The sequence below is a fragment of the Euprymna scolopes genome, chromosome 34, assembly GCF_053919585.1.
Source record: "Euprymna scolopes isolate OS-2025 chromosome 34, ASM5391958v1, whole genome shotgun sequence".
NCBI lineage: Eukaryota > Metazoa > Mollusca > Cephalopoda > Sepiida > Sepiolidae > Euprymna > Euprymna scolopes.
The window spans coordinates 24174874-24201373 of record NC_136515.1 but is presented as its reverse complement, the minus strand read 5'-3'; the positions used below and the strand labels follow the sequence as shown (position 1 = coordinate 24201373).

General features: G+C 31.8%; 1 protein-coding gene across 3 annotated transcripts in view; it reads right to left on the bottom strand.

The window, feature by feature from the left end:
• Positions 1-26500, bottom strand: part of LOC145259134 (proton channel OtopLc-like) — a 391597-nt gene that overhangs the window by 74427 nt on the left and 290670 nt on the right. For 2 of the 3 annotated variants that reach the window (XM_080116814.1, XM_080116816.1), the window contains exon 3: positions 6558-6684. In XM_080116814.1, coding sequence (XP_079972940.1) covers positions 6558-6684 — 127 coding nt within the window. The remainder of the gene's footprint in view (positions 1-6557; positions 6685-26500) is intronic. The other variant, XM_080116815.1, reaches the window with a different exon arrangement.

Genomic DNA, 26500 nt, shown 5'->3' with positions numbered 1-26500 from the left:
CCCACCTTAGGATGTATGTGGCTCTTGTACAGATAGAGAATTGTATCAGAAGTGAGATACCTTCTGCAATGGTAGAATGATCAAACCATTTTACCAGCGACATTGGCAACGAATAAGTTTAAGAAAAAAATCAGAGCAGAAAAGAAATGAAAATATTTTACTAAGATAAAAAATTGGGCCAAGGGAGATAATGCAGCGCATCCCAGATTAAGTAAACAAAAAATTGTCTGACGTTAAGTTTAGGAAAATAAGAGATCTTGTTTGGAAAGAGGAAATATAAATGAAGAATATTTAAAAAAAAAAACGATGGATGTTAATTAATTATTTCGTTTTTCTTTCGGGTGTTTTATTTTATTTCAGTTGAAGTTCTCAGAAATCAAGCCCCCCCCTCTCTGCCAACTTGATAACTTGATCTCTATATGAGACACGCAGATACGCGAATATTTCATCAAAGTTCTCCTTTACCTTCAAACACTGAATTAGTAAAGAAGTTGAGAACATAATACGTGCATTGTTATATGCATTGGTTTAATTGATTGGCTATGAGCTAGTGATGGAACGATTCCAATATTTTTTCTGATTCCGATACAATTATGATTCTCGTCTAAATTTCTTATTCCGATACAATTACCGATTGTAATTCTTTTAGGATCTATAAATATTTTATAAGTGGATTTTTATTGTAAAAAACCCATATAAGATGTGGAAATATCTTCGAAAATATAAAAATACCATAATTTTTAATTTGATTTTAATTGGTCGTTTAGAATCAAGAAATGTTTATCATTCAATCATTAGTGGCTGCAATAGAAAATAAAGAAAAACAAACAAACAAACAAACAAAAAATAATTAAAAGAATCGTTTTTGGCATCAGAAAAGAGACACCATTTTCTTGTTCCAATACCGATTTCGATACTATGAAGTCCCGATTTTTACGATTCTCAATTCCGATTAATCATCCTATAGTTTAAACGACTTGAAAGAAATGTATTTGAAACTTTTAATCTACAAGTGTATCGAGTTAAAGTATGAATTTTCCTTTAATCCGAGAGAAAAAAAGGAAAAGAAAAAAAAATATGAGCTAAATGAACACGGTTATTTCTTTAGGCGACTGTGGCAAATGTACATTGATGAAGCCTTTTCGTAAATGTTTTTGATATTTTATACATTAATTTTTTTTTCAAATAGTCAGAAAAAATTGTTTGATAATAACGTATTTTTAGATGAAATGTGGAATATTTTCCGAAAAATAATTTTATTTGTTTTATCTTTCGTTTACAATATGCTAAAGTCACGTGGTCACGATAAACTTTAAACCGTGCTCTTCTTTGATGGGAACAGAGTAAGTCATTTGTTTTAGCTTCCTTTCATAATACATTAAGATTTGTATTCTGTGGTCACAATATATTAAAAAAAATTATTATTTTTTTTTTTAAATATTTGAACAGTATGTACGTTTATCGATCAATAATTTGCAGTAAAAAGGTTTTAATTTGCATAAAATACATTTATAATAAATAATTTATACAATAGTAAACTTGTTTGCTTGTGGTTTGTGTGAGCATGCGCGTTAGGCGGTGTTACAAACAAAACCGGAGACGTTAGCCGACAAAGAGTAGCTGCAGTGGTGAAATGTAAAAAACAGTAAAATGCGAAAAGAAACGACAGAGGCTTTTGCAGATAAAGAAGTGAAATAGGAAATAAACGAGAAGAACAATTTCCAATAAAAAAAACGAACTTTTTTTTTGTCACCCAAACAAGACATATTGCGACTTGAACATAAAGGGCTACTATTTGAGATCGTGCTTAACAGGGAACTGTGGGAATTTGAGCCACGAGATGTATGATCATAGAAATTTAAACTTCTGCAAATTAGTACAGTCGAGAAAGCAGGAAATAGGGAGAGAATTCCAAAGTATATCAGTTTAAGGGAAGAAGTTATTAGAGTAAAAGGCTTTCCTGCATTAAGGAAATTCATCAGTGAAGAGGTGGGTTTTGTTGCTTTTCGGATTAATAGGAAATTTGTACGTCAAGGAGGCACAGGTGCTATAAGTTTATCAAAGCGCATGCTATTAAAATACTTGTAAAACAGGCACAGTGATGCAACATTACGATGATGTGAGAGAAGTTGGAACTTAGCTGATAGTCCAGGATCTATTGCATTGGAGACCCTGTTTTGAACCGTGTCTAAGAATGAGAGACTAATCTTAGATACACCAGCCCAGATGTGTCAACAATACTCCATACATGGGCGAATTGTGGCTTTGTAAAAGATATAGGACACTCTTTTTTTTATTATTTAACTTCATTAAGTTTTAAGAGATCGAGGGGCTCCCTCCTTGAGCTAACACTTGATTCTGTTATGATTTAAATTTATATTCGAGGGCTCTTTTAAGAATAGATACTGTTCCCTTTATGGCTGCTATCGGTATTTCGTTACAGCTTGGTCTTCCAGGGATTGCTTCCAAGTATTTCTGAAGATTCTGTTTTTTTTATTAAACCAGCTGCTTCTATCTCAACCGGTATACTATTTATTTCTTTCAGAGACCATGTCGTTTTTAGATCATTTTTAGGTCCTGATATTTTGTTATCTTTTCCCGTTCAGCTCTATTAAGGCCAAAATCATTTGGGACTGTGACATCGATAATGAGTGCAGTTCTTTCGGGCTTGTTCCATTGTTGTGAGGCAAGGGACGATAGGTAAAGATAGCACATTATGAAAATAAAGTACAAATGAAGAAAGGGATACAAAAAGGAGTAAAGATGTATTTTCAGTGAACGCAACGTCATGCCGCTCGACATCTTCAAAAAGGGGATCAGACTCAATTCAAATAACTTTAAATTCGCCAATTTGGCCAATAATAAAAACGTTCACTAATGGGTCAAGAGATCAGGATTCAATCCTCGGCGAGTTATACCAAAGACTAAACACTAAGCATTATAAGGTGAGGATCAAGAGCAAGTGGAGCAATCTATGGAAATGAAGTTGCATCATCATATATTATCTAATAAAAAAGAGCCTTCAAGTTTCTCTCGAATATAGTCAACTACTTTACTTTTATATTAAGTTGCTGTCCACTTCAAATGCGTATATATAAATTAAGATCGGAAGGAAAGGAAGAGGAAATAGAGAAGAAAAAGAAAAATGCGCCTGGAAAGTTACACTCAGCAAGCATGTGACGACGCTTCTTCTTCCTCTTTTTTTTAATTGAGGGCCTATTATATCTGGTGCCGTGTACTGACAGCCAGTTATGTCTAGTGCTGTATATTGACAACAAGCAGTGTCTAGTGCTGTGTATTTACAGCCGACCGTGTCTGGTGCCGTATATTGAGAGCCAGCTGTGTCTGATGCCGTGTATTGACAGCAAGCTGTGTCTGGTGCCGTGTATTGACAGCAAGCTGTGTCTGGTGCCGTGTATTGACAGCAAGCTGTGTCTGGTGCCGTGTATTGACAGAAAGCTGTGTCTGGTGCCGTGTATTGACAGAAAGCTGTGTCTGGTGCCGTGTAATGATAGCCATCCATGTCTGATTCTGTGTATTGACAGTCGGCAGTGTCTGGTGCCGTGTATTGACAATCGACCGTATCTGTTGCCGTCTAATGACAGCTAGCCGACGTGGCGGCAAGAAAAACAGAACATACTGGTTTTAAATGCGTGTCAGCAACTAATGTGGCGAACGAAGGAAATAACTAACTTTTTTTTTTTGCACTTGGAAAGTTTGTGCAAAAGTTCTCAACGTTTGAGTCAACATACAACGTTTGAATCCGTTAGATAGAACAATAGCGTTGCAGATATGCATATTGGAATTCATTTCCCGTGTCAGAAAGATGTCTTGGGGTGAAAAGATGAAGCTGAATACGTAATATCTGTTCTGCGATTATGATATCATGTTCCCAGGAATTACTGTCACTGTTTTTTTGGAGGTGAGGGGAGGGGGGAGAAGGGAGTAGTGATATACTAGTTGAGCTTTAAAGAAAGTAACAGAGGGGTCAATTAGGCCAAAGTCAGAGAAAAGGAAAAAGAAAAAAAAATGATAAAAAAGGAAAAATTAAAAAAGAAGAAACGAAAAAAAAAAGAAAACAAAATAAAATAAAAAAATGAACAAAGAAAAAACAAACAAAAAAATGACCCCCCCCCAGAAAAACAAACAAAAACAAAAAAGAAAACAAAGAAATATTAAAAAAAGAAGTTTTAAAAGGCAGGAAAACGCACATCGATTAAAACAGAAGCAGATTTGAAGAAACAAGAAGTGAAAAGGGAGGAGTGTGTGTATAAACAATGAAGAAAAGCAAGAATTAAGGGGAGATAATTAAGCGAACAAATACAACGCCTCTTATTTGAAATGTTTGTTCATTTTTTAGAAAACTTTATTTTCGGGTTATTATCGATTAAACATAAGGACGAACAATGAAAATAAAAGTTATTGATTAATTTTCAATCTTTATTAATTAATATATAATTATAATATAATTAATAATATATTTATTACGAATGTTAATATAAAGTATTTATTTTATTAAAATAAGACATTTTTTTTACGTCATTTAAAATATCTACGGCAAATTGAAAGCCACCTAAAATAGAACAAGTCAATTTTTTTTTTTACTAATGGCTTATCAAGGCCCAGGGACCACTCGAGGATAAGAGTTAAAGCGATGGTCAGTAAGATCATGATCGCTACCGCGAGAGGACAAGAAACAATTTATGGAATAAAAAAATATTACTTAAGAGGAATCCAGGAGGACGATGAGACAGGTATTTGTATATATTAGACTTGAAGAGCATACTGTAATCGGTTCGGAAGCAAACTCGTGATATCTTTGATAGACAAGACGTTTTAGAAAAGAAATTATGTTCATAGAAGTTGCGTTTGGTTTTTAGTATTTTGGCTGGATTTATAACTAGATGAAAATAAACAAACAAAAAAACAATTATACATTGCGTGTCAAATTATTAACGATGTGACATTTTTTTTACCAGTTTCAGAAACTTACATGTAGTTTCGTATCAAAAGCTTCGGAAACGTTGGCAATGCTGAGCTGCGCGTACTGGGAAATTTTCGTACTGTTCCGCGCAATGTAAACAACTTGCCATCATAATCCACAGTATTTGAGGTGTACCAAATTATTAACAAGCCAGTTTATTTCGTCAATAAAATGGGTCGTAAAGGTGGTTTGAGTATTTCTGAAAAGAGTACTATTACAGAACAGCTAGCAAATGGAAAAACTACCCTCGAAATATCGAAAATGATAGAAAGGTACCATCAAACTGTAAGGAACTTTGTCAAGGACCCTACAAAGGTACGTAAGAGAGCTGATAACGGTAAATCTAGAGTTGTTTCACGCCGTTTTTTATTCGATTGACGTTTTACTGTTTAGAAAAAGCCGTTACAATACATTCAAATCGTCAGTGATAAACAATGTAAACAAATCGAAGAATTGACTGAGTGGCTCAAGATATGGATTGATTGTAAGGGCGTTTTCTAGACAGTAAAAGATCAGTCCGTGTCAATAAAACCATGGTACGTCGTTGGAATGTGTAACACAGTTTTGAAACAAATAATTTGTATTTTAACTCTCATATTATTGTGATCAAACACTTATTGATTTTTCAACATATCCCGACGCGCTATATTTATCGACTTGTTCTATTTGTAGATGGCTTTCAGTTGATTATACTATGTTCCCGATTTTTGTTGTAAATTTTTGAATTTATTCATTTTTTTTCAAATTTTAGAATTTATTTATTTTTTTCAAATTTTAGAATTTATTTATTTTTTTCAAATTTTAGAATTTATTTATTTTTTTTCAAATTTTAGAATTTATTTGTTGCACAAATGTTTAATCTTATTGATGAATGTCAATTTCTGAAATGTATTTCAAATGTAATCCCAAAAATTTTATTAAAATCCTTTTACTTAGTGCAATAGCTGGGACTTCTCCAGATCAACACCCATACCTAAAAAGGAAAATTGCACAAAAAGCTTTAATATGAGCTTACCTGTAATTTTATTTTTTTTTTTACAAGAAGATCACATGCTAAAAGTTATGCAATTTCATCAAATGTTTTCGTTTTAAAAAATTAAATCTTCATGCAAATTTAGAAAACCATTCTGAACACAAGAAAGAGCTGTTGAATTTTTACTTGCTTGAATTAAAGTTTGGGTTATGCCCTTTTCCTTTTGGCCTTGATGAAGGCTGAAAATGGCCGCCGAGAGATGAATTTGCATAGTTTCTAGCGCACTATTTTTTTTAACCTAACAAGTAAGCACATAGTAAACATTTTATGCTATTTTATTTTCTTTTTAAAAACAGTTTTAATTGTTGGAATAAAATTGGAGAATCATTCATCAGTTAAGTATCAATGTTTTTGTATCATATTTGATATTTGGTGATCGGATTATCTCATCTGCTCTTTTTTAAAATAGGGGGTGTAAGGTGATAATGTAGGTATGGACGTGAATAAGCATATTATTATTATTATTATTATTATTATTATTATTATTATTATTTATTATTATTATTATAGAGGGGTTATAGCGATCATGCAAGAACTCACAAGAGCAGCTCCCTGGCGGTTGGCGGTGGACGGCTGGGTCGTCGCCGGTATGAAGGCGACGAGGGCTCACTGTCGAACTTGGCCAGATGCCTGGTGCTATCATCCTCACAGTCTTGGCCGATCCCTGCTAACGAGAAATAGACACTGCTTAATTCCAATGTCGAAGAGGAAAGCTCGCTTCCGCCTCGATCTGCGCTGCCCCGCTTCCGGTCACGTGGCCCGTCACAATCTTGCAGCATCCCTGCTAACAGAAAGACAAATCCTAGATTCATGGCCAACAATCTACCAACACAGGAATTGACACAGAACACGTATTAGTGGCGTCTCGAAGGATAGCAAACATTACCTGTTAATCTCTTCTTCCAAAAGATCTGGTCATCAGTTTTATTTGTAGTTTGGTTTATTGTGTTTATCATGCATTAAATTGCAGATAGCGCACAAGGAAATAAAACTTTTAAAGAATGGCAATATAACACATGATAAAAATGATAAAACATGGCCAATAAAGTAAAGAATGGTTTACAGTTGAGAACACGTGGCAAACTAGAAGGATCCTCGATTCAAGATCCGCAGCAAACGACGTCCGGTCAGATTCAATTCCAGGGCGCACGTATGGAAGTAGTACCCACCTCTGTATTTTTATTTATTTTTTTTTTTTTTCCACGGATTATTATCGATTGGACGCTATCCTACTAGATTATTTAAAAAAACAAAACAAAACAAAAGAAAATTTTTTTAATCAATATTTAAATATTTGTAGCGGGTGCTCAGTTTCTAATGCAACGTTTTAGTAAATCGATCACCCATTTTAGAACCACTCGACATTTTTAGGTCAAATTTCGCGAGTTTAGCCTTTTTTCGAAGATAATTTTAAAAAGTTAAATTAAAACAAAAGGCTAAACTTAAAAAAAAGGCTAAATTTGTGAAATTCGGCTTAAAAATGTCGAGTTGTTCTAAAATGGGTGATCGATTTACAACAATGTTGCATTAGAAACTGAGCACCCGCTACAAATATTCAAATATTGCTAAATTTTTATTTTTGATTATCTGGGAGACTAGTGTCCATTCGATAATAATCCACTGGAAATTAAAAAAAAAAAAAAAGAAAAAAGAAAAAAGAAAAAAGACAAAATTAAGCACAGAGGGTGGGGTACCGCTTCCATATATTAAATACTTACTGTTTGGGTTGTTTACTCTCGTGATTGCCCAATTTTGTACTATTTTTAATTAATTAATTTATTTACTAAAATTGTTAGATGAAAGTACAGAATAGTTAACAAAGTTCCCTCACCTTCCCAATGGCTTTCTAAATTATTCGACCGCAGTGAACCAATAACGTTATCTAATAACGTTATTATTTAGAAAGCCGTTCATGGAGAGACAGGGAAGGACTTTGTTAACTATTCTGTACTTTCACCCAACAATTTAATAAATAAATTAATAAATTTAGGAAACTGAAACTCTCGTCAGAAGTTATATTTTGGATGAAGTTTAATATCAGGAACTGAATCTGATCGGACACCGGTTACTGCGGACTGAGTCGGCGATTCTATTGGTTTGCCGAACACGTAAGCAAAAAATAAAAACAACACATAATTTATAGCAAACGCAGTAGAATCTAATTTTCTATCGACCTGTATACTTTTAACGTGTGGAAACTAAGATTTTTTATTTTAGAATTTTATTTCGATGAAGTTGGCTTATCAAAACAGAAAACAACAATGGCCGCTGAGATCTTAGTTTAACTTAGAAGATCACGTGTGGTTTTACGAGTTTTTATTTCAAAGAGGAGAGGCGGGAGTCATTCGAACGGCAGTTTGTAAAGATCGCGGCCACAGAAGAACGCAAGAAAAATCTGTTTAAGTATTAAGTAGTTTTATATTGTTATTTTGTCATTATATATTATGAAATGAGGAATTATTTCCATTAAAACTACAGTTGTAATAGAGCGCATATGAGCGCGTATGAAAATATCTGCAACAGCGAAAGATGGCTGGCAAGCGATTGTATTAGACGCAGGAGCAGCGTTTGAACGCGTATGCAAATTGGCAAGCGTGTTCGGGCTTTCGCATGAAGAAAAAGAAAAAAAGGACACCACGTGATCAAAAAAAAAAAAAGAAAAAAGTCGACGCCGAAGGAGACGGACGTATCAAGTGAAGGCGAGAATGGACTGGCTGTGTCTGGCGTGTGGTCGGAAGAAAGAGAAACGCGGTCAGATTAGATGAACATGTGGCAGCAAGAAACTATTTAAGTTTTGTCGAGAAGGGAAAGTAACGGTAATACATTCATTTGTTAAAAAGGCAAACATGCCGACCCGGATTTATTTTTGTTTGTTGTTAGTTCCTTTTCGACGACACCGGACGGTGTGGGGCCCGAGAGAAGTTTGAACTATAACGAACATGGTTTGACCTTAACGGCCACGTTACAGAATTATTACGCATCTAAAGTTGAGAAAAGCGGGTTTCACTCAGTTTCGTTATTAGATAAAAACGATATTGTTTTGTCTTAGCTACACACATACTGTTGACACTTTTCTAGCGCGATTTTCTCAATTTTAAATGCATAATACTAACTAAATTTTATTAAAATGCTTCCTCATTTAAGTAATACATCACAAACACAACAGCATAAAACTATTTTTAATGCCTAAATTGGTTTCTCACAATCTACCATGATCGCCATTTTTATTGTTTGCCACCCAAACTTCGTGTTACTGGTAAATTTATTTACCATGTTCTCCAGCATGAACTCCCAACACCAACACATGCGCACACACACAGTTAAGTGATCGTCTTGGCCGCCATTGTTAGCTTTCGTGTGTATATAAGCCAGCTTTTGCTGAAGTAAAATTATGAAATAAAAAATCCTACAGTTTCCACGCGTTAAACGTATACAAGTCGGCAGAGAATTTAATTCTATTGCGTTTGCGATTAATTATTTGTTGTTTCTTTTTTTGAAATTTTATTTGATTTTTGAACGAATTCTCGACTGTTAACTAGTTTTGACTTTTAACATCCTGGCCTTTTGTCTCCTATTTATGACTGACATTTCGACATTGCTCTTGAGAGAAGAAAAGACTAACGATTTACGCTGTTCGTAAAGTTACAAAGTCCAAATCAGTTTCCGCCATTTTGAGAGATGGCGTCTTTTTTTTTTTTTTTGTTTTCATCTTACGTAATTATTATTTCATAATTTTTGTCTGGATTTTTAGGGTGCTAATGTATGAAAAGGACCTAAAATTTCTTGCGGTTTTTGGCATCGGAAAATTTAGGTCACGTGATATTAGATGACCGGTGTAACATCAAACGACATAGCTTCTCTATCTCTTTTTTTTTTTTTTAATCCGTGCGGTGTTTCAATCACTCACCACCAACCGAAAGATCAGATGAAAAAAGAATTTTTTTAGAAATAAAACAATAGTTCGTATATTTTGATTCTTCGGACTACTGTTCTCATCTTAAGTGTCACTTTCACAACATTTCAGTCGATGTAACCTCCGACCGCCCTCAGGTGTACCTTGTCGAACGTGGGAATATTTCTGTCGAACTCGAGAATTTGGGCGGAATTTCGAGCAGAACCCTTCATTTACTTCACACGAGATACCATGCTCTCGTTCCATCAGCAAGGATTCGTGGTGCATTGGTTAGAGTACTTGAAAAATCAATGGTAAAAGTGATATTCTCCTGAAGGTTGACGGTTCACTATATATATATATAGTGGGCGATCGAAAAATAAAACTGCGAATTATGACCTCTATCCAGCCATGGCTGAACGAACGAGAACATGCAACCCCCGTGAAATAAATAAAGTTTCGTTCGAAAATCTGTCCAAATTCCCAAATTCGACAGAAAGATTTCCGAGTCGACAAGATACACCTGAAAAAGATCAAAGATTACATCGACGGAAACGTTATGAAAATGACACTCAAGATGAGAACAGTAGTCAGAAGAATCCAAATAATACGAATAACCAATCCTATTCTCCAAAAATTCAGAAACGTAAAACAATATTTCTTTTTCTGCTTTTAATTGGTTTTAACTTTGTGATTTTATTGATCTTAAAAGTCGAAAAGAAATAAACTAAAATGAAGCAAATAAAAACAGTTCAAAGAATTTTATTTTTCAATGAACAATAAAATTTAAAACAAAACATGAAGGGCAACAGCATATATCGTAGTTTTTTAATCATTTCACCTCTGTCATTTCTCTTTGATAAATAGAACACAGAGGAAATTTGCTTGTAAACATATTTTTCCAATAAAAAAGTTTTCGTCTTGTTATACGGTCCCGAAATGCTGGCGAATGCTGGTTACATCCATGTTTATTCTGATGTACAAATTCAATGCTATATATCATTTGATATTATACCGGCCATCTTGCATCACAAAGCCTAAATTTTCCGATCCCAGAAATTTGGGATCACTTTCGTAAACTAACACCTCCGCTTTCTTTCTTTCTTTTTTTTTTTTTTTTAGATAAATTGTTACGTACGTTGTTTTTCTTCGAATTAATTAGAACAATAGTTCTAATTAATATTTATATAGTATTTCAGATGATGCGCCCTTCTTTAGGCGTATTTTGTATTCATATTAAAATTTTCCTTTATTGAAATACGACTATAAAGACCCGGCGTTGCGCGAAATTTAATGATAAAAACCCATATACAGAGTGTCTCAAAATATGTACACACATTTCAACTGTTATCAACATTGTCAAGTTGAGCATTTGCGACCATGATTCGTCAATTACACTTGTGTTCTGTATTCGAAGTTATCCACTTCATTCAATGTCCATGAATAAAAGCTTTATTGTCATTTGGGAAGGTGACAGTGGTTCAGTGGTTAAAGACACTGAGTGTCTCAAGTTTGAATCGAGTTCACTCTACAAAACTACTTTCATTTATGATGTTGACAACATTCATGTTGTCCCCCCCCATAAGTTAGCGATATTTTTCTAGAAAGAATTTGGCTTAGAAAATATCGGGGAAACCAATGTCATTACGATATGATGATAATCGTCATTTGAAGTGTGAGTACATGTGCATTTTGTGAAGAGCACTCTCTCTCTCTCTCATATATATATATATATATATATATATATATATATATATATATATATTGTGTCAAAAACATGTTCTTATTTTTTATATTTTAAAATATTTTTTTGAAGAATGGAGGGCATGGAAGGGATTTGAAGTACAGTAACATTAATTGCAATATAAATTTCGGCAAATCAATAATTCTAAACCCCTTCCCCAACTATTTCTCTGGAATCTAAGAAGGTTTCTTATTTTTCATGTCTATCATTTGAAAGTTATCAATAAAATTCAGTGAAAATAATTTTTAAGCTGAACAATCGAATGTTTACCTAAACAAACAGTATGTAATAATCTAAAATAACATTCAAAATAGTTGTTTATCGAAATCAAATTCATTTAAAATAGTTGTTTATCGAAATCAAATTCATTTAAAATAGTTGTTTATTTAAAATTCATTTAAAATACGCATTTAACTAAAACAAATGTAAATAGAATAGTCGTTTAACTAAAAATGAAAATAAGTTATTTACCTAAAACAAATCCAAATAATTGTTAACCTACAAAAATCAATTAAAATAGCTGTTAACATTAAAAATTTACTATCGCCATTAACCTTAAAAATTAAATTAAAATAGTTTATAACGTTAAAAATTCAACTAAAATAACTATTAACATTAAAAATTCAATTACAATAGTTAGTAACTGTTGGGTATTTTTCAAAATTCAATTAATATAGTTGTTAAGCTTAAAAATTCAAATAAGATTGTTGTTAATTTTAAAAATTAAATTAAAATATTCGTTAAGCTTCAAAATTCATTTAAAATAGTTGCTAAGCTTAAAAGCTTAATTAAAATAGTTGTTAATTTAAAAAATTCAATTAAAGTAGGTGTTTATCTTAAAAATTCAGTTAAAATAGTTCTTTATCTTAAATAACCAAAATAAATACAAGTTTGAAACATTTGAATAATGGAAATAAGAAATAAATCAAGAAATTTATACGGATTCAAATGGCGTATAAGTAAGATTCAAGGATTTCACCAAAACGATTCCAACATTTGCTTTAGCTTCAATCGATAATGCTTCAATTTCTGTCGAACAGAAATGTAATTTAAAATTTTAAATTTAAGCTATCCAAATTTAATTGGCTCGTTGCGCTATGTTGGAATTTGCTCTTGGCGCTGCTCTTGATCTTCATCATACGCATCTGCTCATATATTAAAATGGATTTCTCTAAGAAGAAAGAATAAAAGTAAAATAAAAAAAATAATAAAAAGAGACAGAAAACAAAAACTATAAAACTACGTCAAACAACTATTACAACAAATATTTATTGCTACGACGTTCTAGTATGTCTACATCAATTTTCCTATAACTACAAAAATAACAGATATTGATCATTCCTTATTATTATTATTTATAAATAAATATATTATTATTATTTATAAATAAATACATATATATTTATAAATAAATATATTATTTATAAATAAATATATTATTTATAAATAAATATATATAAACAAATACATATATTTATAAATAAATATAATAATATATTATATACATTTATAAATAAATATATATAAATATATATATTATATATATTTATAAATAAATATATATATATATATATATATAAATACATATATTTATAAATAAATATATTATTTATAAATAAATTATTTATAAATAAATATATTATTTATAAATAAATATATATATATTTATAAATAAATATATTATTATTATTTATAAATAAATATATTATTTATAAATATATAAATAAATACGAACACATTTGTCAGAATAGTTTGAGTATTCGCTAATAGGCTGGGAGATCGGGGTTCTATTTTTGCTCGAGTCATATAAAGAACTTAAAAAAAAATATATGCACCCTCCCTCGTTAAACGCTCAGCAATATAAGGTGTGAGAATCAAAGGTGAAAAGTATGGCGCTATATCCTACATTCCGGCGTAGTAGACAACCAAAAGGAAGCCTTTGGGTAGCCATTGACTATAATAAATCCAGTTATATTATTTAGCTTATTTAAATGGTTTCTATGATTAATACTTCAAAAACAATTACAGACATCGAAAAAAAAATAGTCCCAATGATTTTAAATTAAAGGACATAAGATATTCATAGACCAGTGATAATATCTCATATTTTATTATTATTCACGTTTTGTGTATATTTCATCAATATCTATTTTTATATTGCCTTACAATGGCTGAAGATATTTTTCTGATCATTTTCTGAGAAGGCCGTATATTCTCGAAAAAAAAAAAAAAATTGCGATGATTTGCAATTTGATTTATTAAATAAACATTATAACCGAAAAGGAAAACCAGATGTTAAGTTATTTAACTAATTTCGTTCATTCGAAATGCTACAAGCATATACAACCCAACATTTAATTAAAATAAGTAGAAATATGGTAGAAATATGAAACATATTTGGATTCGTGAAAAGTGGAGGCCATTTAAAAAGAGTTTCAAGCAGCAGTTCTTTAGGAAGATCGCAGTGTCGGACAGCAGAGATGAAAAATCAACGGTAAAATTAGTTCCTTCCTAAAAATTAAAGAAGAAAAAAAAATTAATAAGTTTGAATACATTTTAAAAGAGTTTTAAAGAGTTTCAGGTCGTCGACATCCGAGTGGAAATAGTCGTCCACATTCAAACGAAAATTGTGCGTGCAAAAACAACGGGAAAAATTTTACCCTTTGCCCCACATTGTCAACAGGAATTAAGAATGCTATTCTAATTTTTGCAGCGATTACATGCAAACATCCTGGAAATACTAATATATATATATATATATATATATATATATATATATATATATATATATATATATATATATATATATATATATATATATATATATATATATAGTAATACCAAAATGTGTGGATAGTTGTACACAAACCTTCACCCCTATACACAAATCATCTGTGTGGATTTCCAATCAACTTAGTTGTTGTGGTGGAACCTCATACGTCGAAATCGACGGGAGAGTCCATTAAAATACATACATACATATGATTTTATATATATATATATATATATATATATATATATATATATATATATATATATGATTTTTTATATATATATATATATATATATATATATATATGATTTTTTATATATATATATATATATGATTTTTTATATATATATATATATATGATTTTTTATATATATATATATATATATATATATATATATATATATATATATATATATATATATATATATATATATATATATATATATATATATATATATATATATATATATATATATATATATATATATATATATATATATATATATATATATATATATATATATATATATATATATATATATATATATATATATATATATATATATATATATATATATATATATATATATATATATATATATATATATATATATATATATATATATATATATATATATATATATATATATATATATATATATATATATATATATATATATATAATTCCAGGGTGTTGATGCGCAATTGGATAAAATAAAATTTCATTTTATTTTCCCGTTGACAGAGTGGAATCAAAGAATAGAATTTAATTCAAAGATAACATGCATGACAGAATTGGGCTACATAAATACTGGCTCAGAAATGTGATACGAGTAAAAAAAAATGTAAATTAAACAAAGTTAACAATAACAATGTCCATGCACGTTATTAGTTATACACAAAATGCATCAATGCAATAACAGTTTTGACTTTATTATGTAAAATTTACGTCTGGAATTTACCAGAATGGTTTTTGTTTTATTATAATATAATATAATATAATATAATATAATATTAACCTAAAACTCATCTTGGTGTAAATGTAAATTTTGCTATACCAATCGGTGGTTGAGAATTTTTTTGTAGTTGTTGAAGAAAAGCAGTTTTGTCTTAGTAGCATTAAACCCGACCATCCATTTATAATGCGATTTACTTCTGAACTGAAAGTCGTTTTCGAGGGTTTCTGCCATTATTTTACATATGTGTACATTCGTTTTTCCCTTATGCCTATTATAATTATATATATGATTCCAGTAATTATGGAGGAAACAAGACTGATGAAAAAGAATTTCCAGAACTATATGACAAATATACACGGTGAACCAAGTGCAAGAGAGATTAAAGCAATTGCACTTAAAGGAACGGTCAGAATCTTTAAAAAAAGATCTCTCGGAGTATATAAGATAGAGGCTGAATGTTTGGTATCCGGCAGGATGACCCGCTTCCGGCTGGAACATATTGATAAGAAAATTGAAAAAAGTATATTGTTGAAAATGAGTGATTCAAGCGATTTCCATGACATTAAAAATATTAAGCGTGTAGAACATTTGTTAATCCTCATTCAATCTCGAAAAACATCGGGTCTCTATGTTACTAATGCGTGTAAATATATATATACTTATATATTCATGCATGTACATGTATATATACACTTATATATATATATATATGTATATATATACATGTATGTATATGTACATATATATACACACACATATGTGCATATATATGTACAGATTTGTATATGCATATATACATATATATATACACATATATGCATATGTATATATACATTCATCAATGTACACATATGTATGTATATACATACCTATATATGCATATATATACATATATGCATGTATATGTATTATACATATACAGACGGCAAAAAGAAAGTCCGCACTTGTCATTTTTTCAAAAACTGCAAATTTAAGCTAAATTTAATGTAACTGTGTAAACAAACTATGCCTCATTTAATTTGCCTTTTATTCTACTATAATTTTACCTGTTCATATTTGATTTTTAATTGAAATATTCTTGTATTCACGTTAATTAAAAAAAATAACTTCAAATTGAAAAGGCAAAAAGAAAGTCCGCACAATGGAAAATTGCTATTTAAATGTAACTTTAGGACATTAATGCAACACAAATACAACAGAAACACAATGAACTAGTTAATATTTAGTAGTATAACCCTTTTACAATTTGACAGCCTGCAATCTTTTGGGAATTCCCTGAATAAGACTGCAGCAATGCTCCGGGGAAAGGGCACCCACTCTTCTTTAATTTTTATCCAAAGTTCTTCCGAATTTGAAATTCTATCATTGCGTAGCTGTTGCTTGATGTAATGCCATACGTTTTCGATAGAATTGAGGTCTGGAGATTGTGCAGGAAAATCAAAACACAGAATATCATGCTCTTCTAGGAGCCTCCTTACATTGCCAGCTGTGTGAATGGGAGCATTATCCTGCATGAAGATGGGATTATCATTCAAATTCCGACCAAAATAGGGTAGAAAATGGTCAGTCAACATATTAATGTACTTGCACGAATTAATTCGACCTTGCAAACGAACTATAAACCCTGGACCATTGGTACTAATAAAGCCGCACACCAAAACTGAATCTCCACCACTTTGCAGCGTTGAAACTGTGCACCTAGGATTAAATTCTTCGTCTTTCCTCCGACGGACATACTGCCTACCGCCACTGGCTAGCCTATTGAACTTGCTTTCGTCGCTAAAAAGCACCTTTTTTATCAATATGAAGAATCCTGATTTTAATTACATCTGACGAAGTCCAGACGGCGCTTTCTGTTCTTTACATAAATCATTGGCTTGCGTCTTGCAACATATCCTCGCAAATTAAATTACTTTAATCTGTTCTTGACAGTAGAAAGAGAGCACCTTTTAACAAGATTGCACTGTTGTTGGATTTGGGGAGCCGCTTGAAATCTGTTTCTTAGGCTGCGGATCTTGATAGCATTGTCTTCCCTGTTAGAAGTAACTCTAATACGACCAGGTTTAGGGGCATCACGAACACTGCCGGTGTTTTGGTGCTTTTGCACCGTCTTTCGTACCGTTTTCTCATCACATTTCAATCTGCATCCGATTTCTTGATTGGATAAACCAGGAAGGTGGAGATTAATGAGCTCCTGACGATCAATAAGAGAATGTCGGAGCATATAGACTAAATGTTACGTTGTATAATCTGGAACAACAATAATTAGGATTAGAGATGCTTTGTTGCCTGTTGGCGGATATTTTAAACTGATTTAGGGGCGATAATTTAAGCTGGTTTTAAGCGAATTTGTTGCTGTGGACTTTCTTTTTGCCTCCTCAATTCTAAGTTATTTTTTTAAATTGACATGAACACTAGAATATTTCAATTAAAAGTCCAATATGAACACGTAAAATTATAGAGAAATAAAAGGCGAATCAAATGAGCTATAGGTTGTTTAAACAGTTACATTAAATTTAGCTTAAATTTGCAGTTTTTTAAAAAATGACAAGTGCAGACTTTTTTTTTAGCGGCACTGTATATATGCATATATAGATATGTGTATACACAGACGCATATATATATATATATATATATATATATATATATATATATATATATATATATATAAAACACATGTACATATAAACACACAGATATATTAACATATACATATATATTAACACACACACGTACATACACACATATAACATTGGAGTTAAGAATAAACATACACAACTATCAATCATTATTTCTTTTCATAGTTATATTTTTTAAAAAATAATTGTATAAAATGTATTTCCTAGTCTACAAAGAAAAATACATTTCACTTTAAAACTATATTGCTTTTTGTGCTGACTCAAGAATATCTCTGACATAATGGATTAAGGTTTTCGAAAATTGTTGAAGTTAATATCTGACACATCAAACGGGCGGACATCCCTTGATTTCTGAATTCCTTTGAACGTTTCTAGCTTGTTTATCAATGTCACAATGTAGACCGTCTCGACGAGGTGATTCGTCATTCTACAATGATGCGGTCACTTACAAAAAAGTCGTTGCCCTTTTAAAACCTTTTTAACCATCAAAGAAAAGAGACGATGTTTATTGGATGTTTAGATTTTAGATGCTTTTTTTTTTTTATAAAGGAGACCGCTAGATTACCACCCATCTGATTGGATAGCGACGCTGAATAAACCTTTGCCCAAATGTTTGCTTGGCAGTAGTGCATTTTAGGTTTAGAGAACATCTTTTTGTTTTCATTTGTGAATCACTACTAACAGCCGCACAACATAACGCGTTAAGAACCAACTATATCAAAACAAAAATCGAAAAACCACAAGAAAACAACAAATGTTGGCTATGAACAAAGAGACGAAACGATAAACTACATAAATGAATGCAGCCAACTAGCACCAAAAGAAAATAAGGATACAGCCGATCAAGTGGCGAAAGCAATACATTGGGGATTATGCAAACAACCGCATCTTTAACACCCAGACAACTGGTACAAACACAAACCGGTAGCAGTACTTGAAAACTGAAATCATACAATCCCATTGGACATAAAAGCATAAACAGATAAACCTATCCAAATAAGGAAACCGGACAGCATAATAGAAAAATCCTGTCATATCAGAGATTTCGCTGTCTCGGCAGGGGATAGAGAAGCGAAGCACATATACGGAACTGGCAAGAAAACCGAAAGGGATATGGAACATAAAGAAAGTAAACATAGCACCAATGATCATCGAAGCACTGGGAACAATTCTGAAAATCTTCAAAAAAATAGAATGGGAGTTATTGGAATCAAGGGGAAGATTGAAAAGATGCAAAAGATAGAAATGATGAAAAGAGCTGAAATCCCAAGAAAAATCCTAGAATGCAGAAACCAATCAACATAAGCCGAAAACAACAACCAGTGACTTGGAGAAAAAAAAACAAAAAAACAAAAAACAAAACAAAACAAAAAAAATAAACAACAAAAACAAACAAAAACAGAAAGAAGACAGCCACAGGGAATCAAGAAAACCGAAACTGCAAAATACTAAGCCCCTCCGTATGCGTCTATATTGAATGGCGCCACATGAAAGAGTTGAGAAAGGGTACAAGAGGTCAGAGAAGAGAGACCACTAACTAGACGACTAATAGGAAAGTTCAAAGAGTAGTAAGGCCTTGGGGAGGCTTTTTGCCATTCAAACCCATGGAATACCAGTAGCTGTTGCCAGCGAGAGATTAAAGGAAAGCGGTTGTTGCGATAGCGTGAAGTAATCGTTACTGGTTAACGATAGAGATGGAGAGCACTGGAAATTTAGGTAGACTTGTCGTCACTCAGACTCCATGAAACACCACAGGTTATTGTCAGTGAATGATCGCTGGGGGATGGCTTGAATGAGAACCTATAGTGAGTAAATGATAATAATAATAATAATAATAATAATAATAATAATAATAATAGTAATAATAATAATAATAATAGTAGTAGTAGTAGTAATAATAATAATAATAGTAGTAGTAGTAGTAGTAGTAATAATAGTAGTAGTAGTAGTAGTAGTAGTAGTAATAATAATAATAATAATAATAATAATAATGGGACCTTGGAGAGGCTTATTGCTATTCAAATTCCAGTGAAGACCAACGAGAAATCAATGATAAGCGGTCGTTGCGATAATGCAAATTCAACTGCAAAAGTTATCGAAAGAGGTAGAGAGTAGTGGTATATGGGGAGACTTTTTTTCACTCAGACTCCAGAAAACACCACAAGTTGTTGTTCTCAAAAAGAAATCTTTGATGATGGCCTTTGTGACTACTTCTCGAGAGTGAATAATAATAATAATAATAATAATAATAATAATAATAATAATAATAATAATAATAATAATAATAATAATAATAATAATAATAAACGTGCAACATTATAGAGAAAATTGTGTTCATCAAAAAATATTCACAGATCAGACGGACTGTTTCGCTGTATCACGACTCTTTTAGCTGCTCGTTATTGGGACAACACGCGAGGCAAATGCGAACGTAGTAGCCGAAGGCAGAGGAAATAAGTCGCTGACCCAATTTAGGCGTCGAATCTACTGACATGGACCTTTGCACATTTCCCTTCCGCTTTAGTTCCATAGAAGGAATATGTTAAAATAGCCTGTAGAAAAAAGTCCGGTTGATTACGTAGTAGATGCCACATGATAACAGATATGAAACCCTATTACAACATATTCCCCCTCCTATTTACACACCTTCCTATGTATTTGCACAGAAAGATACTCACACGTACATATATAGAATTTCATTATATATATATTATATGCCAGTTGACATCGTTTTTCGGCAAATATATATTTTAGTTAACAACAAAGAAATGTTAAAAACAGAAACAAAGATTTAACAGATTAATGTTACCAAAAAAAAAAAAAAATAAAAAAAATAAAAATTACTTACATACACGAATTTGATTCGAATAGCAAATAAAATATTCGAGAAATTGGAAATAGAATCCCACGAACAACAACAACAACAACAACAACAACAACAACAACAACGACAAAAACTTTGGTGTCATTTAATAACGCTTGCCTTAATGAAAATATGTTGTCTAAAATACTCAAATTATATTTGCTTGGAAGTTATCAAGACCGGAATGCCACTCGAGGATAAAGGTTAATGAATGTGAGGTAGTGGTGTAGTAATCATTTTTGGCGTAAATTGGGTTGAATTTGTTTATTTATGGGGACGGCTTAACAACAACTAGTTTACATTAGATTTGAAGGCTACCATGTTGTAGTCAACTGAGAAGCATGACAGCAGAACAGTCTTCCAAAGGCGGGCAGTTCTGGGAAAGAAGCTTTGTTCAAGGAATCTGCGTTTACATTTATACACGACACAAGCATGTTGGTACACTGGTTCTCGTTAGATCATCGAAGTTAAGCAATGATGAGCCTGGCCAGTACCAGATGGGTGACCATTTAGAAATACTAGGCGTATAGTCTAGTGTGCTGGAACGTACGGATTTCCAGATTAATGGCTGGATGCGTATTTAAAACCAATGAGAAACATCCAGCATCAGTGTTCGTAAAGAATGCATTTCGAAGGAAAATTCTGATTTAAAACTCTGGGTCTACTATCTGCTGTGTCCTGTGGCAGTTAATTGCACCGACAAAAATTAGCAGTATTTACAAACATGTGGATATACAATATACGATGGACGTTTGATGGAATGTAACTTTTGAGCCAGATTACTACAAATGCAAAGTAATGCTTTTATTCATTTAAATAATATAAATCTCACCTATCTGTTTAAATGTATGTATGTATGTATGTATGTTTGTTTGTATGTCTGCCTAAAACTTTCGAAATAGGCGACGGTTTTTTCATGAGATCAGTATCGTTTTAAAGCTGGACCCTTCAGACAACAAATATCGAAAAATTGGCAAGAAACATTCATTTCTCCACCCTCAACTGGGAACTTTGCTTCAGAGAGGCGTCGCTTTTTAGCGGATATTTTCGAAAATCATCACCTCTTTTCGATTTTAACTAGCCTTAATTTAAACATACGTCAGTGCCGGTTTGGCGATGGGCACAACAGCAAAGACGTCAGGTTTTTTTTCACTTTCGTTTCCTCCTTCGCGGTACAGGTTCGAGCCTGCCTGCCTACCACCACTTTTTATTTTTGCTTAACACACACCTCGAAACACTCGGGCAACACCGGGCACCTAGGCAAGTTTAAATATATTTTATACTGACAAAAGAAACTCTATATTATATGTTTCTTCCTGATATTACTGTGTATATATTTGTGAATTCCTATAGCAAACTATTAAAAGATAGCACGATGACGTACCTCAATCGTAAAAAAAAAATTTAAACACTCCACAAATAATGTATTATGGCCGACTCAAATAGTGATGACATAAGATATGCGACACCATAGCTTTCGTTTCAACAGAAGAAAGACTGCATTCTCTGCATGTGTTTTCGCTCCGTGGAATAACCTCCCAGAAGAGAGCATAACGATGAAAGCTTTATCCAGCTTCAAAGTGGTTTTACACAAGCATTTATCTGTCTCTTTACACGGCTGGTTGCACTTTTCTATTTGGTGTGAGGGGGGGGGCAAATAAAATGTAATTTGAATCGGAATTTTAAATCCCCCTGATATTTTGTGTATATTTATAGAAATTGACTGTCTTCCAGACACCATGATGGGAAGTTTTTCTGTCTCTCTGTACAACGATTTGTCAGGCTATCCTGACACGAGTATACTTTTTGGGCTAGTCTTTCAGCTATCGAAAGCGACACACCAGTTTTATCCCGCATCTGGTTGGCCCATCTCGCTAGTGGTTCTCCCCTCAATTTTTATTGAATAAAATCTTTTTGATCTGATTTCTTTACGTAGCTGGAGTCTGGTGACCGGGAAAACACGTGCAAAAAGTTTGTTTAGTTTAAGACATATACTTGCAATAACTTACCGTTGGAATAGCTTTGCGAGATAGAAAGAATGCAAAAAAAGACCATAAAATTAACGGCTTGTTTACAAAGCATTATGGCCGAGTTTCAACTTCTGCATGAAATATATATGCGCATTTCGTTTTTTTCTTTAATCACTTCTTTAAAAATTTTCGTATTAAAGGCATCATTTTGTTTTATTCAAATAAAATACCAGGTATCAGAGTCTTGATGGATTCTGCGAAGCACACGCGTCCCGGATGCAGTCGTGTAATTACTCGAAAACAAAACAAAACAAAGCAAAAAGAATCTGATTCTATTTTTTTGTTGACAACGCGGGGGCAAAGGATAAAATTTAGAGATAGTTTTGTCACTCTTTTTGATACGCATTCCGATCATGTCACGACTAAAAATAACTCGGAAAATCAGATCATTTTAAAAAGCAAAAATCACCGCAGTTTTTAGATATGTATGTTTTTACTGTCTCTAATGAAACCATCGTGTTTGCCTTAATATGGTCATTATCCTTGCGTGTACACACATGGGAGACTCGAACATGGAATGTTCACACGTTTGAAATCATCATCATCAGCAGCAGCAGTAGCAACAGCAGCAGTAGCAGTCAGCGTTTGACAACTCGATTTGTTATTTTGTCCCCCCCTTCTTGTTGACAGCTTTTCCTTTCCACCTTCAAAATAATTTGGCTTCACCTTTGAAAAATGCGAATCCAAATTAAGTTGAATCCTCCAGGAGGAGTCAGCTGATTCCGACGGGTTGTCATATCAGCTGAAGTTCGCTCTGGTACCATTATGACAACATTGGACCCGTATTTACTTTCCTGTCTACGAAGGCAAAAGTAGATATAGGATCTGTTTTAATGTAAAGGAAATCCAGCCCTTCTCTTAAAAAGGAACATTGGATTTGTTAAAAAAATTTAAACTGCTCCAATCTAGACGTTCTACTTCGCTGACCCGAGGGCAGAAAAGATAAAATCTAGTATTAGAACAGATACTACACTTTGCTGTCAGCCAAAAGGCTAACATAGGGTATGTTTTGAATGTCTAACCTTACTGTAGTGGTAGACCGTTTAATAGTGGAAGTACCTAGATCAGGGATCAATGCTCTTAAAAGGTATGAATGGAGTGACACTTGGGGAGAGGGTGAGATGTGTGCGTGTGTGTGAACAGAAAGAGATCACTGAAATTCAGTCGATTTATTTTCACGATAAACACTCGTCTAGCTGAAACCACTATCAATAATTTCCCCTATTAAAATGCATTATTCTTGAGCAACTTTTTTTTTACCAGAAAGATAAAAGCCAGAATTTTATCATATGAAAAGCAGAATATTTCTATTGTTAATAGAATTTTTAATTGTACATTTTACCCCCCCCCTCTAAAAAACACCATTCATCGCTATTTTCTGTATCGATAGATAAACAGTTAAATATTTTTAAAAAAGGTTTTTTGAATGCATTAATTCTTATTTTTTTGTCTAAATAAGATTTAGGATAATTTGCTATAAGAATATAAAATAATATTATAAGTCCCTGAATTTCAAATAATTTCATCTTTTATCTTAAATATATAGAAATCCCAATACAAAAATTCAAAATTTAACGTTTCTTTTTTTAAGAAACTACGGAAGGCTTTACAAGACAAAATAAATCGATGATTCGTAATTTTAGAAAAGGGGGAGGTAATAACTGTTTGTAAATACAGAACAACTATTTTAGCGCGTATAGTCGACCATAAGTGAACTGATACCAAGCAACAAGAAATTGCAGAAAGAAATAACCTTATTTTTTAGCAAAATGCACAGTTATTTATCGATTTTTTCTTTTTTAGTATCGATTCTTAAAGGCATCCCCTATTTAATGGATATTAGCAATATTGGGCTCACTAAAAGAAAATTATTAATTTATTTTTCAAAGATTTAAAAGTAGTGTAAAAGTAGTGTTAAAAGTAGTGTTTTTCGTAAAAATAATGAAAATATATATTTTTTGCTAATCTGAAAGATAATTATTATTAACATATTGAACAAATTTCACACTTCAAAACACAAAAGATGAAAGATTAAACACATTCAAAATTCGGATTTTCAACCTTAAAATCTGATACGTGCGCAGTTGATTTTTTGTTTTTTTATTTACAATCCTCACCCTCGCCACAGTACAATACATTTTGCTCAGTTTCGGCTGATTATTTTAAGCATATTTATACCAACAAATAAAGAAGGGGGGTTGTATGCATATATATATATATATATATATATATATATATATATATATATATAATATCGATTACGAAAAAAAAATACGCCAGTATAAAGTTCGTTCTTCACTTAATAATCGGTGAAAATTTCGTATTTATTTGATAATTACTTGATTTTTGGTAAAAAATATTTACTCTCTCCTTCTGTTTTAACTGTGTCTATTAATAACCAATGTTTTAACCCTAATTATGATAGCGCTTGAAATAAACTCAATTGCTTGAAGCATTTTACAGTAACCAAATACTTCAATCACTCTTAAAAAAATAAAGAAAGTGCGTAAAACCCTCTTAAAAATATTAGATTTTGATTGAATAGTTTACGCCTAATGCGAGATCGAACTGACTGTTATTAGTTCAACGTAAGAAAACCACCAAAAAGCAACAAAAAAAAACAAAAGAAAAGTAACAAAACAAAAACAAAACAAAAAAAAATGCAACAAAAATACAAAAAAATATGATGTACGTACCCATTATGGAACGAAAATGTCATGATAAAACAAAAATACGTAAATTGATCAATTATTTTTTTTAGATTTTAATAACAAATCGTATCAATCACAAAACTAATTTGAGTTGTCTCCCTTATTTATCAAATATGACGGACCAAGACAACAATATTGCCTTTTTTAAAAAAAAAAAAAATTTGCTTTTCTTAGTTAAAAACACTACAATATCAATTTATAATTTTGAGAATATATCTTCGTTCAATAATGGCTACATATACTATAAATGTTATTCTTTCTTTTCTTTTTTTTTGTTTTAATTACGTTGCATTTTATACTTGCACCGTTTACTATTATAATTGTGCTGAACAATTGTTGGCTTGGATACTGAAAAATTGTTTATAAAAAGTAAACTTAATAAATTGTTTTGGATCATATATTACTGTGAGGTTTAAAACGATAATTATAACTACATATGATGAAAGAAATAGTATGTATGTATGTAAAACTATTTGCTATTCGAAATGATTTCAGATTCATACAGTACCTCCATATATATATATATATATATATATATATATATATATATATATATATATATATATATATGACAGTGCAATTTAGAGTTGATAAATTACTTCCATTGTCAGCCTGACAAATGTTCTATCCGGTCCCGACACAAAGGTCAGCTATTTTCTGATTAAAGTCGGAATTCATGAACGCGTTTCAGCGTGAGATTAGAGAGAGAGAGAGAGAGAGAGAGAGAGAGAGAGAGAGAGAGAGAGAGAGAGAGAGAGAAACGTCAATAGCAGAGAAACATACACACCCAAATATATATACATATATACACATATATACAAACATACATACACACACGTGTATATATATATATATATATATATATATATATA